This window comes from Schistocerca cancellata, chromosome 4 (assembly GCF_023864275.1).
Source record: "Schistocerca cancellata isolate TAMUIC-IGC-003103 chromosome 4, iqSchCanc2.1, whole genome shotgun sequence".
Classification (NCBI taxonomy): Eukaryota; Metazoa; Arthropoda; class Insecta; order Orthoptera; family Acrididae; genus Schistocerca; species Schistocerca cancellata.
This window is the reverse complement of record NC_064629.1, coordinates 174041766-174062191: the sequence shown is the minus strand read 5'-3', so window position 1 is coordinate 174062191 and position 20426 is coordinate 174041766. Positions and strand designations below refer to the sequence as shown.

The 20426-nt window shown below is 39.0% G+C and overlaps 1 protein-coding gene across 1 annotated transcript in view; it reads right to left on the bottom strand.

The window, feature by feature from the left end:
- Window positions 1-2143, bottom strand: part of LOC126183714 (RNA-binding protein with serine-rich domain 1-like) — a 105489-nt gene extending 103346 nt beyond the window's left edge. The window contains exon 1 of the mRNA XM_049925901.1: window positions 2035-2143. Within this exon, the coding sequence (XP_049781858.1) occupies window positions 2035-2084 (50 nt within the window). The 5' untranslated portion in view covers window positions 2085-2143. The remainder of the gene's footprint in view (window positions 1-2034) is intronic.
- Between the last annotated feature and the right edge of the window lie 18283 nt (window positions 2144-20426).

The window sequence follows — 20426 nt, the reverse complement described above, 5'->3', positions numbered from 1 at the left end:
ATTACATCATGTCTCCTTCAGCAACTGAATCACACAAAGTTATTCTACACCAGCCAATATGTAGTTTCCTTTGTCAACACACACTTTGCTGTACTTTACAAAGTTCATACCAGCTACCTCAATTGGTTGAGTATGGCCATATAGTAATGAAATCCGATCTAGAGTTATAATTTTTTAACGTTAAACTCCATTGAAGAACAGCTGTGTAAATTGCCTGAGTGTTGCCACTGAAGCACCATAACAAAGTATCTGAAACACTGGCTTTATCAAGCTTTGCATTTTCCACAATATAATACATTGATGTGCACATGACCCACGAAGGAGCAGCAAACATACTGAAGCAAGTAAAACAGTGAACATAATCCACAAAAACATCACAAGTTTTCCTCTTGAGACTAATGCCACATTATTTACACCTGGGAGGTAGGTACAATACTACTGATATCCCATTACTGTGGCTACAGATTTTGATTTGGTTTTAGGAAGTCTAACAATATCCTAAAATTATAGATTCAAAGAGCATAACAAATTTATTTGGCATCAGGAATCAGGTACCTTAGGGAATACAGAAACTAAAAGACAAAACATTAATTTAAAGAAAGTTAAAATTTATTTGTCATCACTGAATCTTGTGAACAGTATGTAAAATACGAAAGAAAGAAAAGAGAAAAAAAAAAAAAACAGCATAAAAGTTTGTTTATTCCTACTTTCCGACAAACATTCTACAGTTCACTATCTCCAAAGTGAAAAGGTGATTCTGCCAATATATTTCAATAACAACACGCAAATGAAAACTAGAAATAATGTGCATTCATGTCATCAACTGATCTGTTGAATTCTGGTTCATGGCATCACACACAGCTTATCATCATAACAATGACAACTGCATACAACTGTAACACATGAGAATTACAGAGCTATGATACGGTGAAAAAGCTATACACCAAGAAAGATCTTCTTTACGCACTTTATTTGCGAAACGTTGTACTCGTGTTGGTACATTCGTAACTCGACTTTAAAATGTTGAAAATCTGCTTTAGACAATATCATAGTTTATAATTATTTCCTTCTACATTCTCCACGAAGTATCGTTTAACTATTTCTCACAATCAAATCTCCAGGGTCTGGTGCTTAACGTGAGTCACTACTAATGTGAAGTTCTTAGATTCTATTCCCAAAAGCTGCCTAAGATTACAGTGTGTTGAAAAAAAATCCAAAACTGTGATTCGTCTCTCCGTCACGACACAAAACGAGAGTTTGTTTAAGGCAGAAAATGGACGAAACTATCAAACAAACCGGTGAGGCATCAAATACAAAGGGGCATAGTGCGTATCACATCATTTACTGCTATTACAATTACTCGCGCACTTTCTTGCGCTAACACAAACACGCATTACTGTAAATCACTATTTCTCCAGGAAACTGTATACTTTCTTACATTTCACTTCATTACGTAGTTGGTTGATAACTGAACTATTCGTTGTTGCTTGCCGGGTTGTGGACACCACAAACAATTTCTCTGTCTTCTTCCCTTATAAATATAAATTCGAGGATATAGCTAATGTCCACTCGAATTTAACTAAACAACGCCTGGAAACTATAAGAAAAAGAAATAATAGGGCATATTATCTGCCAATTAATGTTACTTTGTCGCTTGTGATATGCATCCAAACAAATCATTTCGCATGTTACTTGTTTACTTCCCTGACATTCGATATGTAAACATGATTTCTAATAACAAGACAAAAAAAATACGCTTTCAAATACACACAAATGAACACCAAAACTTCCTAATTCTTTCATCAAAACTATACGACGAGGAAACAGAGATTCCTACACCATCTACTGTGATTTAACGATCAGACCATAACATACAAACACGCGTGTGCAAAAAAACCAAAGCAGCTCTGACAGCATAGAACATTCCGTACATACACCTAAATACAGAACTAATCCTACATCAACAAGTTATGTTTCTAAACCCATATTCAGACATGAATGACATCATGTATGTCACGATATATACACACTTACATTTTGTTTACGGTATTTGATTCTCCACTCATTGCTTCCCTCCACTTCATGCAACATCAAAGCACTTTTAACCATCCAAAGATCTTCAACATTTTGTAGGAACACCGTGTGATAGATCTCAATAAGTCGCATACCTTTCAAGATTTCCATCTTCTAACTATAATATGACTTTCCATCGATGGAAACCTTTATATTGAAAAGCATTCGATCGTTTTATTCTGATCTTTTTATTTAACAGGGGAGTCCAACCACGCTTTCGCATAGCGTGTGACAATGAGTAAGATCAACACCTATATCTTTTCATTTTTCCGGTTATTTCCATGCCTTTTCTCCCATAATGAGATCTGCTGGTAATACTTCACTCGGAGTGGAATGGTTTTGGATGTAGGATTGGAGAGTATTACATTTGCAAATAATATGGGATGTGTCTGCAAACAACACCACTGACATGAATATGAAATGACGAGTGCGATAGCTTCATAAGTAAAATTAAAAATTACGATGGAAAGTGCATAATGTGCGAAAAAGTCAGTACTTATTGTGATAATACTTGTCTGACGTGCTATATTATTAAAAAGTTGACAAAAGAAGAAGCGCGAACACTGAAAAATACGAAGATGAATTTGTGTGTGCAGCATCAACGACCAACACGGAACATTTGCAAGAAAATGGGACGTCTTCCCACTGCGATTGTGAAAAACGTGCCGACAAAGGAATAATGTGTCGAAAATGTGAACCGGTTTACCAGTATAAATGTGCAAACGTAAGTTCAAAACGAAAGACTTGGTACTGTTTGAATTGCTGCGAAGACGAAACGCACGAAAATGTAAACAGCAAAGACGATATTATAGCGTTTCTGTTAGATGAAATTATAGCGTTTCTGTTAGATGAAATTCGTGGGTTAAAACTAAAAACTGATGAACTTCAACAACAATGCGTATCTCCATTGTACAGTGATGTGGTACAGAAAATTTGACTAGTAAAAATACAGGCGACAGGACTAATAAACATTATCGAAAATGCATGAAAACTGTGAGAAGTTGTGTTGAGTGCGCGGAATGTGGAAACATTTTTCATTTTCGATGTGGAAAAGTAAATTCCTCACTAAAGGGACAGGAGATAACCATAGAAAACTGGAACTATGACGATTGTAGGTTGAAAACCATTCAGCCTAAAATATGTAACATACCCGATTATAATGGACCTGAAGATAGTGAAGTCCACAAAATCACATCTGAAGCCAAACACACGAAGCAGAAAAACATGGACTGTGGCACAAAAAGCGCAGATGTATTTAAATCATCGAAAAAGAAACACAACAAAAAATCTTGCAGCAACGCAGATTTGATGGTCCCTGTTTTGAAATTGAATAAAACAAACAATGTATCAAATGCAACAGATAAAGAACAAGATGGAGCACAGAGTCAAGAAATACGAAGAGAAAAGGAATCTACTCTGATGGTTTTTGAAGAGGGATGGCTACAAAAACGAAGACCCTGACAAACCAAAAAAACATTAAAATTGAAGGCATAGTGAAACCTGGAACAAGATTCAACCAGATCCTCACCAACACTGGAGATTGCCGAAATTTGTCAAGGAGTGACTTTGCAGTTCGTATAGGTGGTTCCAATTATGTATAGCATAATGAAACAGCTGCAGCAACAACAGCTCAGAAGACTACACTGGGCAGGTTAACAAACACAAATGTTATATTATTTAAAATACCTCATCGTTACGATTTAATTCAAGCATCATGTGTAAACAGAGAAATAACCAAAGCTAACAAATATTTTGAAACAATTTGCAAACAGTTTAAAAATGTAATGCTTTTAGATATTAAGGAATGTATCAGTTGTAGCCATGAACCCCCTGGCGATTGTAACTGCTCGAGAACTTGTCATACATGGTCAAGGCCTAAGTGGAATAGAAAAGACACTGCTGGCCCAAAAAATACTTAGCATGGTACATAACAAATTATCTTATATCAGCAATTTGGAACATATGTCTCAAAACTCAGAACCAGTTCAGGGAAACATATACGGCTGACGAAGCCTGAAATGTATCAGACTTCGTCAAAACCTGAAGGGGACACTAAAGTGAGCTGTGCACCAAATCTAGGTGACTTGACTTTACTGTATCAGAATGTACAAGGACTAGGCAACAAAATTTGTAAGCTGGAAGTAATTTTAAACTATAACCTTAAGGAGGTTTCTGTGCTGTGTATCAGTGAGCACTGGCTTCAGGACACTCAGATCTGTGCAGAAAATATTCCAGACTTTGATTTAGTAAGTAGATTTTGCAGGGAAACTTATAGATGTGGAGGTGTATGCATCTATGTTAGAAGTAATGTTAAATCTAAGGAGGTAAATCTTAGCAAGGTGAAGTGCACAGAAAAAGATTTTGAATGTTGTATTTGCGAACTTACAGGCTGTCAAACTATCATTTCTTGCATCTATAGCTCCCCATCAGGTGACTTTACCCAATTCTTATATTATATAGATGATCTTTTAAATGAATTGAGAGGTAGGTCAAAATGCCCAATAGTTCTTGGTGACTTTAACATTAATTTTAACAAAAATAATAAGAACAAGGTACAATTATTAAATCTGTTTAACACATACAACATGCAACCTACAGTGCAGGAAATTACCAGATATGGGGATGGGTCTGAAACAACACTTGATCAGATATTTACCAACAAACAATACTGTGAGTACAGTGTTGACGTAACAGATACAGGCTTTTCTGACCATATGGCCTTAAAAATAGTGATAAGGAATGAGAACAATAAGAAATACACAGTCACTGAAAAGTATGTACAAAGAAGACTTATTAATGCAAACAACATAAGGGTATTTAATAGTATGCTAAAAAGGGTGCAATGGGGCATAGAACAAACTGATGATGCAGACAAAAAGTATGACAGTTTTCTCACTGATTAGAAATATTGCTATGATGTAGCATTCCCGTTAAAAAGAATTAAAGTCAGTGAGAAGACAAACACACGGGTAACACAAGGGATTAAAAATCAGCAACCAGCCTTAGAAACCTAAGCAAACACGCTAAAATAAATACAACAATAAAACCGTACTATAGGAAACATAGAAGGGTCTATAGGAATGTTTTACAGGCAACAAAAGAGCTAAGCAATGATTCATACTTTAATAATGGAAACAATAAATCAAAATCGATTTGGAAGGTTATAAACAACAGCATACGAAAATGTAAAACCAAGAGCCATAATTTCAAAGTTAAAAGTCACTGTAAAGTGATAGAAGATGCTCAACAGGTAGCCAAAATATTCAATGAACATTACGTGAACATAGCACCGAACCTAATTAAAAGACTGTGCAATTCAAACAACAAAAACATAAAAGTGCCAACTTACGAAAAGACAATGTTTCTGTTCCTAGTAACAGAATGTGATGTTACAAATGCTATTAATAAACTAAAAAATAAAATGTCTTGTGGTATTGCCAGAATTCCAGACAAGGTATAATCCAACACAGTTCTACAAGTATAGATACTCACCCAACTGACATTATTCATATTTCTTTCAGGACAGGGGTGTTCCTATAAAAACTAAAATTCTCCATAATAAATCCACTTCACAAAAAGGATAGTACAGCTCACATAAATAATTATGGGCCAGTGTCATTATTGTCAGGTTTCTCTAAAGTAATTGAAAGAGTAATGTATGAAAGGATAGCTGACTTCCTGAATAAAAATAAAATACTGACGAATGCACAAAATGGGTTTAGAAAGAACAGATCCACATTAACGGCAGATTTCCAATTCATGAAAATGGTTCTAAATGCCTTGGACAAGAACGAATTAAGCTGTGAAATATTCTTAGATGTATCTAAAGCATTTGATTTAATCAACCATGACTTGTTGCTTATGAAATTAGAATGTTATGGGGTCCGTGGACTTGCCTTCAAATGTTTCAAGTCTTATCTCTCTGATAGACAACAGAAAGCACAAATATGTCATGAAGGCAAAGAATATCTTTCAGATTTCAAAAAAAAAAAAAAACTGACTATGGAGTGCCCCAGGGTTCCGTGTTAGGCCCTCTGTTGTTCTTGGTGTATATAGACGATTTGCCAAACCATCTGACAGTTGCAGAAACGGTGATGTGATGTTCACTGATGACACTAGTATTTTTATAAAAGGATATACTGAGGATAATCTACAGCAGAGTGTCTCTAGGACAATAAATGAGACAGCAAAATGGTTTAGTGATAATGCTTTGATCATAAATAAGGATAAAACGGTATTGTTGAATTTCAGTAATATTAAAAGTAAAGCTAGAAGAAGAGTAAAAGCTGAGTTAGGGAACTGTGTTATTGCACAAGTTCCACACACAAAATTCCTCGGTATATGGGTGGATGAACACTTGAGATGGGAAAAGCATGTAGAAGTTTTGAGTAAAAAATTAAGTAAATCCCTGCTATGTGCTAAGAATGCTTCGGTAATGCTGCAACACTGAATCATTGCTGTGTGCCTATTGTGCTTACATGAACAGTTTGCCTAGATATAGTGTGATCTTCTAGGGAAATACAGGTACGGCAAAACAAGCTTTCAAACTTCATAAAAGGGCTATTACAATAATGAAAGTGGTTCCCTGCAGAGTGTCATGCAGGGAAATATTTAAAGAATTTAAAATAATGACTCTTCCTAGCTTATACATCTATGGATGTGTATGCTTTCTGACAACTCACCAGGAATTTTCAACATTAAATAATCAGGTTCATAACCATGAAACAAGGAACATGGATGATTTTCACAGAGACACCCACAAAGGAGCACTCTACCAAAAAAGTGTAAACTACCAGCACAAAATACTTTTTAGTGCATCGCCTTCTACAATAAAGAAAATTAAAGAATTTCATAAATTCAAGGTAGATGTTAAACAATTTTTACTAACACATAGTTTTTATAAAATTGAAGAATATCTGAATATGGAAAAGTAATATTATTTATATATACTGATATAAAATATCTGTATTTATTATCCAAGTTTTTGAAACAAATTAAAGATAAGAAACTATATTGTAATTGACTACATCCATAAATGTATATTGTTAATGGATGAATATAGAGATTGATTGATTGATTGATTGATATAAATAAACTAAGTATGGTACAAGATGGTTACGTAATCAATATGTCTCATTATTCAAAAACAAATAGAGTTTGAAGTGATTTCGTACTTTGAATGCCAGCCTTGTAAACCTTGTACAAATAAGTTACAAATGTATCACACTAAGACCATTATGTAACCAGAGTGGCGCATTCTTAGGAACACTGTTTCCAACTAGCTGCTACCACTTAGCGCTCAAAGTGAACCTAAATGTAGCCTGAAAAACGAAAACTTTAAATGAGGAAGAGTTAAAAAAGGTGTTAGAATATTTTATAATAATAATGCTTATCAACGATCACTCAGCTACTCGTAGTCAGAAAACATACCTATTTCATCATCTATTCCTTCTGTCGGACCAGCGAGGTCTTCAGTCCCATCGGATTAGGGAAGGATGACGAAGGAAGTCGGCCATGTCCTTTCGCAGAAACCACCCCGAGATTTGCCTGAAGCGATTTAGGGAAATCACGGAAAACCTAAATCAGGATGGCCGGACGAGGGTTTGAACCGTCGTCCTCCCGAATGCGAGTTCAGTGATCTAACTACTGTGCCACCTCAGTTGGTCTGTCGCATCCATAGAAGGCTAGTTTCTTTTGAAGATACATTCACCAGTATAACCAATTATTTTCACCAATTATTCTCGGAGCTCTCAATCATAGCAACTTCTGTTCGCTTTTTTAACCCATTATCCTACAGCCAACACTTCACCTAAAGTGTCAATCGCCATTAGATTCTACTACTTGGTTTTCACTGTGTTCATAGCACTGAACGTCCTTCCCACTTTTGCAGTGTTTGTTGTTGTGGTCTTCAGTCCAGAGACTGGTTTGATGCAGATGAACGAAAAACACTTAATGTGGATCTGGTAGTGAGGTGCCTGCTCATGTCTTGTATGACACACTTAAGTTAATCTAGAGGTCTTGATGAAAATAAAGAGGAACTCAGGGAATTCGTGGACTGCTGTGACCTAGCATTCGAATTAACCCCAAGCCATATTCATAGTGTGCTATTGTGTTTCATAAAACTAGGATTGTGGGTACAGTTCGAAGTAGAGTACTTATACCCGATTTTACACCGACTTTGGCAGACGTGAAAATTTTATTGGAAAACTATGAGTCAAAATGGACTTCGGAATACCTTGTGTGCTTATTATTCTCTAGTAGGCAGAATAGGGTTGAAAGTATGGCTGAATGGTCGAGTCGCATTGACACATCGCAATACAAATTTCGAGAAGCCCTCCAGGGACTGATGAGGGCATCAGAGGTTCCAGGTAGCCACGCTCTAATTGTGAAGCTGACGTGAGTAGTGTTGGTGTAGGGAACCTAAGATAAGAGGATTAAAACAGCCGTGAGAGCAATAGGAGAGGACTTAACATTAGCACAAGCAGTATATCCAGCGTTAACAGAAGAAGCGTCAATAGTCTGGAGAATCCAGCCGCCTGAGAGATTACTGTTTCTGGTGTAAGAGAGGAGGTCATCATGTGAGGAATTGCACTATGGAGAAACAGGAAAATAGATGCCATGCATCCGAGTTGTAGTGGAACAGATAAATGGTCACCTCATCCTCCACCACTGCCGAGAAGGACAGGGGAAACTTTATGCAGAGGTCATCAGAGGGAAACTAGAAGCCTGTGACCGATGGAGTGTCATCAATGCGATTTCCAAAGGCATCCAAGGCCGTATGGTCAGACAAAACCATGTCATACGTTTGCAAAGAACCAGGGCAGCCCCAGAGTGTAATGCCAATGCTAGGACAGCGAATATGAAGACTCAGAAACCAGGATACGAAAGAACGGCTTGAGTATGCAGTAGACCTGTGCTGCAAAGTTATACTCAGTAGACTGCAGGGGTAGGAATGATTGTGTAACTATAAGATGCGCACAGGGAAGCATGGGAACAACAGTTCATACAGCAGAAAATAAAGGAATCAGCACCAAAGGATATGGTGGACAGTAACACGACGAGAGATATTAATGCTGAGGATATCTGACAAAGTGTGAGTGTTGAACGTAAGTTTCATCCAGTGGAGAACGAGTTAGATGCCCCGCATGAAGATATTTTAGTCAGAGAATTCTGCGAGAGTTTAAAAGTAACCACAGATTACGTTATGGGTCAAAGGCAGACCAGTACAGTTACAGATGGAACTGAAACCGAGCTGGCGAATCTTGTGGACTGGGAGAAAGCCCTGGAGAGATGAGCAGTGGTCCATCAACGAACATTAGACATCCGAGAGAAACGGGTAGTGACAGCAAGTGCGACGCCAGAGATATCAGTGGGAATCTAGGTAGAATCAGACAGAGCCGAGAGAGAAGAGATACCTCCTAACTGAGTACTCAGAAGGAATAAGTAGCGATAGGCGCCGCACCTAAGGCAAACAAGTAACAAAGATGAGAAGCAGATTCGAAGGAAAAAGAGTCTGTGTGATATACGGATGGGCCCACGAGAAGAAAAGATTTCAAAGATTAAACTGCAGAATACAGGTCTGACCAAAGAAAAAGTGGAGAAGCAGTGGTTGCAAATGGGAGTAACCATGCCGAGAGACACATGTGTCATGAGTATTTTGAATACCTTAGCAGATGAAGTCATATTGGAATGTCCCAAAGTGAAGATAGAAGCAGTACCTCACCTGGAAGAAGGCGAGGAAGGCTGCATGCGTAGTATAGTTTCAGTGGACTCAGAGACAAGGTCAAGAATTAGCATATTAAAAGAAATGGTGCAAGTGGATCACTTAAACAAAGAAGAAAGGACTTCGATTATTGAATTTTGTATTGCATGTCATGATGTTTTTCACCTGCCCAGAGATAGATTAACGTACACTGAGTGGTGAAGCATGGGATTAGGCTGAAACCAGAGGTTCGAGGCAGTGGTAAATATCCGACGATATCGACTAACAAAGGCGCAAAAGGAAGCTCTCCGGAACGAGATAGGTGCGATGTTAAGTGAGGATATCATTATGCTGAGCACAAATGTGTGAAAGTTTCCGTTATTGATGATTCCGAAGAAGATGGACGCCTCACGGAAGAGAAAGTGAAGAATAACTGTGAACCACGAGAGATTAAATGACATCTGCCGTAGCTCTGTATTTTCGGTATCCCGTATTGATGAGATGTTAGATAGCTTAGGAAAAGCCAAGTATTTCACTACTTTACAGTAGACTGTGCAAAAGATTACAACCAGATACTGTTAAATGAGGATGATAGAGAGAAAAAGCCTTCTCTACTCCATTATGAATACAAAATATTACCGATGTGAATAACATATGGTGGAGCCACTATTCAGAGGCTGATAAACACAGTACTAACTGGACTTCAGGTACACGAGATGATTGTATATTTAGATGATGTCGTCCTATTCGGAGCTACTTTAGAAGAGCATAATGCCAGACTTGGAGAAGCACTTGATAGGTACCTATAGCAGCATTTAAAATCGCAAGTGACAAGAGGTAACTTACTTAGGGCACGTTATTATGATGGAAGGATTATAACCTGATCTACAGAAGATGAGCATGATGGAAGAGTATCCAAGACCCAGTATCACGACGCAACTAAAGAGCTATCTATGGATTGTGCCATTTTATTGTCGTTTTATCAAGGACTGCAGTTGGATAAAGAAACCACTACATGAATTACTGAAGCAAGGAGCAAACTATGAATGGTCGACTCTGCAGAAAGCAACTTTCCAGGAAATGAAAGATAAAATAGTTAGCTTCCTGAAGTTACAGTATATGAGTGATCTGTCTTCAAGATGAATGGAATTAAGGGTTAAACAGGCACAATACGACTTTTAGATAATATGCAAAAAGTGATAGCATAACAGAGTAACAGATGGATTGTCACAGATGCCAGAAAATCCAGTTGCAGTCACCACGAATGTGGAAGAGGTTGACGAGGAAGAGCAAGACGACCAGCAACCAGTGATTAGAGAAAAGGAGAAGTGAACTGTTTTGAAGCGATTTCATGATTCGTTGGTAGGCAGACACTCAGAAATCAACCGTATATACAGCTGCATTAAAGTGTGTAGATCATGGAGATGCATGAATAAAGACACAGAAGAGTACATTCGAGGTTGTGAGAGTTAACAGAAGAACAAGGGTACGCAGAATAAGACGAAAATGCCCTTAGTAGTGACAGAAATAACCAACAAGGTATTCACTCACTGTGATATCGACGTAGTTGGACTACGTCAGATAACAGAGAAAGGAAATAGACACATCCTAACGTTTCAGGATGCCCTCACGAAATTCGTTGTAACAGAGCTTATAGCACAATAGGATGCTAACACAACAGTGTGATTCTAAGTACATAGAATAATTTTCAGTTACTAAATACTGTCAGTATTATTGAGTGATCAAGGAACATACTTCCTAACCGATATCATAATGAGGGTTTGTCGTTTACTGAAGATCAAGAAGATTCAATCTTGTACCTACCACCTACAAATGAATGGAATACTCGAAAGGACGCATAAAACATTGTACAAATGGCTCTGAGCACTATGGGACTTAACATCTGAGGTCATCAGCCTCTCAGAACTTGGAACTACTTAAACCTAACGAACCTAAGGACATCACACACATCCATGCCCAATGTAGGATTCGAACCTGGGACCGTAGCAGCCGCGCGGTTCCGTACCGAAGCGCCTAGAACCGCTCGGCCACCACGGCCGGCAAGGACGCATAAAATGCTAGCAAAATATCTACGCTATTATGTGAAAAGCTGGACTGAATGTCTAAATTTTGCCACTTTTGTATATAACACCACACCTCATTCATCAACTGGATTCATTGCATTTGAGTAATTTTTGGGAGAACATGTAATATTCCTGAGATCCTACAGTTGAATCTGGCCCCAGTACTATACAGCTAAGAGGTTTACATAACAGAACTAAAGAAAGAAATGAGCCAGATGGATCAGATGGCAAGGAGTTTTAATAAGGAATGTAAAGTGAAGACTAGGGAACATTATGGTTGCACGCAAAACCTCAAAGAATTCAAAGCTGGAGACAAGGTATTATTACATGACGGAAGTGTGAGGAATGGGAGGTCAAAAAGAGTTAACAAGCCCATGCAGAGGACATTTTCGTGTTGTAAGGACTTGTGGACCAAATGTAGTACTACAATTGACGAATAAGAAGTTCAAAACAGTATTTGCATGTATGTTAAAGCAGTTCATTTAACTTTAGACATGTGCAATTGTGGTAAAATCGAGTTTACTTGTTCTGAAATGTAAAGTTGAGGGAGGCATTGTGCTCGGTCCTCAAAGACAGGGTGACCTCCAGTCACTTTGCCTCTATTAACGTAACCCTGTCAACTGTAGCAAACAGAATGACAGATCTGAGACAGAATATGTCAGTGACAAACATAAATTTTAGATGTATCAAATGAGCATCCAGGGCAGGAAAGGGGAAAGAACAGGAGTGTTATGAGCGTGAGTATGTCCATTGTGATCCAGCTAATGGATTTCTCACGAGAAGTGCGCCCTATAAGTGAAATTATTCCTAACCCTAGTATTTCTTCACTGGATACACAACACTGCAGATGAAGAATGGAGAAAATGTTGAACATATTTGTATTACAGGAATGTATTAATTGTATCAATGAAAAATATATGCATGTACATATGTTTGCATGTTAAATGAAAACAGAAACCCATGTATTTATGTATGTACATGTTACTTGAGTAAGAAACATGTGTAAAGAGCCTAAGATCTGTGGACAAATCTTACCCTGATAAGGGAGGTATAATGACTGAATTATGAACGATTGCCAAAAAAAAGGAAAAACCATCTAAGCACTAATATGAATATTAGCTGTAAGCCTTGTATCTTAGGTAGAGACGTACAGTGCAAGCTGTTTCTATCAGTCCATTAAGAGGCCATACATAATCAGAAACTCCTGATTTGACTCTCACTGACTACGAACTGGAGGTAAAAAACGATGAAGTCACGTCCCATCTGTTAGCAGACAGCCCCAAACGCCGTATATAGAGGCTCTCAAACACCAAGCAGGGTACAGTTCAGCGGAGATCGAGAATTCCTGTGAACAACAATAGGATCGGATGAACGAGCCTACAGCAGATACTGCGCAAGTATCAGACTCAGTTAACTTTGTGCACTGAGAAGGACTGGCAAAAACGTGCCTGTACATACCTCTGGTTTCCATCATACACTGTTCTACATGTACCTGTGTCCCTATGTCACTTTCATAGTGACGAGTACTTGAACCTAAGCAACTGTGTCGCGACCTACGCCAGGTTATGAGAACATGTTCAGGTTTACCTGCACACACAGTTCTGCTGAAGTACGTGTAACAGGTTCATCAGACACTGTGTTTACATGTGACACATCTTCGAGAAGATGAGAACTGAATTTTAGAAACCGTTTTTTGTTGTCATGTTTACATGTTTAGGCCTAAAGCAGTTGTCCTAAACCAGTCAAATATAGCGTCTCGAAAGTAGCTGTTCTAGCTTGTGATCAAGTCAGCACACTCGCTGTTTCTCTTCAATTAAATATTCATGCTCAATCTAATACTTCTACCCTGGTTGTTTGAGGTTAGATTTGGTCTTGAATTGACGAACCTATTTTGAGATGTATTGACTTCTAGTTATTTTTTATTCGGCGTTTAGTACTACGAACAGACAGAGTTGCGATGGCGAGCTCGTTGTCACCTCTTATTGCCAATTTGTATAGGGAACATTTCGAGGATTGTGCTATGGAGTCAGTGGAATTGATACCTGCGTGTTTTATTCAGGTGTGTAGATATTTTTGTTGTTTTGTTTCATGGAAGAGAGTGTTTAAACTGCTTCTTAGAACATCTGAATTCAGTCCACCCAAGTATTCGCTTGCCAATGGAGGTGGAAGAGCGTGGGTGTTTTCCCCTTCTTGTTGTGTTAGTCAGGATGAATGCTGGTGGTACGTTGGGTCATGCTTTCTATAGGGACGCAACTCATACTGATTAGTACATTCAGGCTCATAGTGTCACCATATGGCTCAGCATGAAAGGATAATCTGTGCCTTGCTTCATTGGGGCTACGTCATCTCAGAGCTTGAAAGTTTTTTATATGAATTATACTGCTTCAAAGTCATCTTTGGACAGGGTGATTATAGTGAGATAGACACATCAACCAGGCTTTTCATTGTCGTCCAACTGTGAATGGAGTGAATGATGAAAAAAACAAGGTGGTATAACAATAACGTTTTTCCCTAATAACTGAATCTTTAGTCCTGTCATGGGAAAGGCACATCTAACACTCTAATGAGCCGTAAAACACTCTAATATCACCCTATGAGAGTATTTTTAAAGTTCGACTGCACGTGTGTCTAATGGGCAAGGGTATCGGACTATAATTTTGAATATGATGGAATAACATAAAAACCAAATGGGCTTTAATCTTGGTAATTAACTAAAATGATAAAATCATAAATGAAAGATAAAAATGAACGGTCGCCAGCCCAATTCGGCACATTAATTTGGAAATATATATTTGAGAAAATTGAATATGGGTTATTGAAACGGGATACAAACTGACACAGTGCACTCTGTACTGTGTGTAGTAGCAGTTACCAATAACATACATACCAGTAAATTATGGAGAGTAAATTTGCACCATGCTTGTACTAATGACAGCCACAATCAAGGGCATTACTTAAATAAATACTCAAATGTCCCTGGACATGAGGGGTTTCTATCTTGACTGACACGAGAAACACAAATAATGATGAATAACATCATATATACACTGTTTAAACTCCTCTACATATAGCAGTTTTGCTTAGCAACAGTTCAATTTCTTTCTTAATACACTCCTGGAAATTGAAATAAGAACACCATGAATTCATTGTCCCAGGAAGGGGAAACTTTATTGACACATTCCTGGGGTCAGATACATCACATGATCACACTGACAGAACCACAGGCACATAGACACAGGCAACACAGCATGCACAAAGTCGGCACTAGTACAGTGTATATCCACCTTTCGCAGCAATGCAGGCTGCTATTCTCCCATGGAGACGATCGTAGAGATGTTGGATGCAGTCCTGTGGAACGGCTTGCCATGCCATTTCCACCTGGCGCCTCAGTTGTTCCAGCGTTCGTGCTGGACGTGCAGACCGCGTGAGATGACGCTTCATCCAGTCCCAAACATGCTCAATGGGGGACAGATCCGGAGATCTTGCTGGCCAGGCTAGTTGACTTACACCTTCTAGAGCACGTTGGGTGGCACGGGATACATGCGGACGTGCATTGTCTTGTTGGAACAGCAAGTTCCCTTGCCGGTCTAGGAATGGTAGAACGATGGGTTCGATGACGGTTTGGATGTACCGTGCACTATTCAGTGTCCCCTCGACGATCACCAGTGGTGTACGGCCAGTGTAGGAGATCGCTCCCCACACCATGATGTCGGGTGTTGGCCCTGTGTGCCTCGGTCGTATGCAGTCCTGATTGTGGCGCTCACCTGCACGGCGCCAAACACGCATACGACCATCATTGGCACCAAGGCAGAAGCGACTCTCATCGCTGAAGACGACACGTCTCCATTCGTCCCTCCATTCACGCCTGTCGCGACACCACTGGAGGCGGGCTGCACGATGTTGGGGCGTGAGCGGAAGACGGCCTAACGGTGTGCGGGACCGTAGCCCAGCTTCATGGAGACGGTTGCGAATGGTTCTCGCCGATACCCCAGGAGCAACAGTGTCCCTAATTTGCTGGGAAGGGGCGGTGCGGTCCCCTACGGCACTGCGTAGGATCCTACGGTCTTGGCGTGCATCCGTGCGTCGCTGCGGTCCGGTCCCAGGTCGACGGGCACGTGCACCTTCCGCCGACCACTGGCGACAACATCGATGTACTGTGGAGACCTCACGCCCCATGTGTTGAGCAATTCGGCGGTACGTCCACCCGGCCTCCCGCATGCCCACTATACGCCCTCGCTCAAAGTCCGTCAACTGCACATACAGTTCACGTCCACGCTGTCGCGGCATGCTACCAGTGTTAAAGACTGCGATGGAGCTCTGTATGCCACGGCAAACTGGCTGACACTGACGGCGGCGGTGCACAAATGCTGCGCAGCTAGCGCCATTCGACGGCCAACACCGCGGTTCCTGGTGTGTCCGCTGTGCCATGCGTGTGATCATTCCTTGTACAGCCCTCTCGCAGTGTCCGGAGCAAGTATGGTGGGTCTGACACACCAGTGTCAATGTGTTCTTTTTTCCATTTCCAGGAGTGTAGTTGGAGGATATAATGGGGACTCAGTTTTTGATTATCGCAATAGTAAAGGCTAACTCTAAAGCTAATCATTCATTTCACTTGGAGTAGTTCATAAATTGCTTTACAAGACAATAAAATTCAACACTGTCTTTAATTAACTTCAAAAAGGAACCTTTCATGATGGTAACCAAAAATACACTGTCTTTAAAATGGTGCATAATTTTTCTTCTTATAATCTGTTCATTAAGGATTTATATGTATTTGAACTTTAATTACCTGTGAAGCAGGTATTCTTTGCAATAATATTCACGCAATCTTGCCCTGTAATCCTACAAAACTATATTTTATAATAAACTAAGGATACTTTAGCAAAAGCATATTCAACTTCACTTTTGTGGTTTTAACTTTAAATTTTTCTACTCCTTTTAATTTAGTGAAAAATTTACTTTTAAACACGTGAATTCAAGAACTTTTCACTTAAATAAGTGTACTTAGTTTTAGTAGTACTTAGATGAATACCCTGTGTAGGTTCGTGATCAGGACTGAAAATATGGTTCTGGACATGCATTTAAGTTTTAAGTGATTATTATTGAAACCACACACAAATTAACTGGTCCATTCACATATACATTACTTAAGTGAGTGTATGAAGTTTGTGAAGCAGTGGTGAAGATTGGTGGCAGACGACATAGCAGCTAACTCTACTCATGGCTCTTGATGCACAAATTCGATGTAAAATCTCTTCTTGGAGTCAGATTTTCAACATATTAGAGCCATTCCATTATGCCATGAATACCAAATAATAGCCATATCCACATCTGAGGCAAATGCCTTATAATGCAGCTTCCAATTGCCTTTTGTAGCACTGTCGAAGTGTACCATGCTAAGGCTAGCCACATACTGCGTGTCGTTCACACAAAGGAGCCTCACAGTTCGACCGCCAAACCCACGTTTGACATCAAATCGTGCCACTTCCGTTGTGGAGGGACTTCCCTACAGCGTTTACATGTTACAAATACAAGTGCCCTGAGCATAAACAAGCTTTTAACAAATATTTTCATTTTATAAATATATTCATATTATAATAATTTACCATTCCAACATATTCTTACGCTTTTTCATAGATACATTACAAAACTCTAAATTTCTTGCCATAGATGAAGGAGCTTAAAGAACACAGAATACATACTTGATAAATTGCAGATATACAGTTACATAATAGTAACCTACTTCTAATCGAAATAAGTGTTACACATGCCTTATGTTTCATTGAAATTTTCTGACAGGGATACATCAATGAAACATCAGTAACACTTCAAAACAGTGCTGGGCGACTAAAAAAATTTTTTTCTGATATGCTACACAAAAACCACTTCGCATAACAACAGCTTACATTACACAATATTTTCATTTGGATGATAAGATTGTCAATCCTTTCACATGGTTAGTTCATACCTATTTTTTATTGTATGATGATTATTAAACTATGTTTTATCTGCTTTAAGTGTTCATGCAGTTCATCATGAAAAACATAAGACTCGGTACACTATATAAACTTTTCATCACTGCCCTTGTCTGCCTATTGACACATTTGGCAGTCCTCCTGATTATGCTGCAGTGTTCAATCAATGCAGTCCTTATGTATGTCATAGCCTGTAATTTACATGTAATTTGTATATCCAATTATAATACACAGAATCTGAAACTGAGAGACATGTATCAGTAGAAAACAGAAAAGTTCTTTCCATCATAACAACACAACAGCATGAACAAGAACATATAGAGTAAAATACTATTTCATTTATTCCATACACATCTTTGAATGTTGTTCCTTATCATTCATTTCTGTGGACATAAGGTTTTAAATCTACAGTGTTACAAACACCTAGTGGCTTCTTTGACTTAGGGTAAACAAGATAATAAGCGTTAGTGTGCGGAGTTCCTTGCACTTCAAAGGGATCATTATAAATATATTTGAACTTAGAAATTTCTTGGTTTATTTCACTTGTTTTTTCGTGAGTTTTTAGAAGAACAGAAACACCAATTTTGAATTTTGTCTTTTTAAGGCCCTTATCGAGCTTTTAGATGTGGCTTCTGCTTTTTCTTTCATTCTTTTCCTTACTAAGTCTTTTTTCTCCCTCAGATCCAGTTTTACATAGGGAGGAAACTGTAAGGTTTCTTCAGTTATCCTTTTGCCCTTATGATTAAATAAAATTTCCTCAGTTGTAAATCCTGTAGTTTCATGGTGGAGGCTATTCATTACAATTTCAAAGTCTGCAATAAACCTGCCCCATGCCTTATGATTGTGGTGGCAGTAAGTTTGACGCAATCTACCAAGTTCACGCATATAACGCTCCACGATATGTCATTCACTGGCCAATCACATATATACCTGGGTGCTTCTTCAGTTTTCTGATTTCGAAGCCTTTCACGACTCTAATCATATCTTGCCTCGGTATTGTATCATCTGGTGGCTCTTTCCTTTTCAGTTCGGTATTTACTGTCAGATTTTAATTGGGTAAGACTTCATTTTGCTTTTCAGAGACATCTTTCATTACACTTTGTTCCCTTTCCTCTATTTCTACATTTTTCCTAAACTATCATTTATTTCGTATTCACTGTCTGATTCTCACATGAACGCTACTCTTAGACAATGAGCAAGCTACTCTTTTGACTTTTCGTCAGTTTTCGTCTTTTCAAAATTTCGACTCTTTCCTACAATTTCTATTTCATTTTAAGTCACAGGTGTTTCTTCAATGTCACTTTGATGATGTAAACTTTAACTTCATATTTAGTATACTCATCATGGATTTCAGTAGTTCCCATCTATTCTATCTTCTCTTGACCATGAACAACAGCTAATTGTACAAGTGTTTTCTCCACCAGGATAGCCTCATCCGCAGTATCGAGGATTTCATCCTCCTTCAGGCTGCTATTTATATCGACCATTTATCTGTTCCTAGCACCAATTTCTTTAACGTTCGCTACTCGTGTGCTTTGTGCGGCGCCTTCCTCTCCCTTACCAACCACTTCATCTGAAATCGCTGCTCGCGCACTTTGCGCGGTGCTGACTACTTTCATCTCCTTTTCATTTTTTGACAACACCCTCGTTTCGACATTTCCACTTTCGTTTCTCTCTTTTATTAATTCCCTGGTGGCATAATCGTTTTTAAAATATTCCCACATATATTGATTGCTTTAAACCATAAAACAAATCATCACGCCACTCCACGATCCCTGAAGACTACTTTTCACACAACTTGTCTTTTTTTGCTTGGTTGTCGATGCTTTCGCTTTTACTTAACAACATGTCTGATTCCTTTCTCATTTCGGTAATATTTCCCACCGAAACAGGTCCACTGAATTTCATTTTTACGTCATCTCTTCCTACCGCAGCAACTGCAGCCGTATTACGGACAGCTGATCACTGTGCCAAGTTCAATGCATGCAGTTGGTCAGTTCGCACTCTAGCCCCTGTAGCATAGCCTGTCGCCAGTGACTCACTCATGCCCTCACCAGTTTTTCTGCGTGCACCGTCTTGTGGCGCTGCTCTGCTGCTTACTTGTGTCTTAAATTCACTTTGTTTTGGCTGGTATGATTTCTTTAGTTTGGGCCAGTAATATTTGTCCATGCGAATCTGGCCTGTAAAACATAGAGACCTTAGTTTTCCGTGTCATATTGGTTTTGATAGTTTTGCGGTGCAAATCCTCTACTGCGAAATGACATGTTACCACGACCTCTGCCTGTACCTCTTTGCATCATATTTACGCGGTAACGTTCGTTCTCATTCTGTTCATTATTCTTGTGATTATCCAGATTCCGGAAGTCATTATTTTGACGATAATCACAGTTCCCTCTCCAGTGGTCCTTGTCTTCGACGCTTTCCAAAAAAGACAACACACTTTTGTCATTACTTCATAACTAACGTTTTGAATCCTCCGGGAGCATTCTCCATAGTTCCCACACTATTTCGGATTCCATTCGTCTGTTTCTCAAGTGTGTCAGTTTCTGATACAACATTTTGCAAACCTCCTTCATTGAGTTTCTGCCTTTG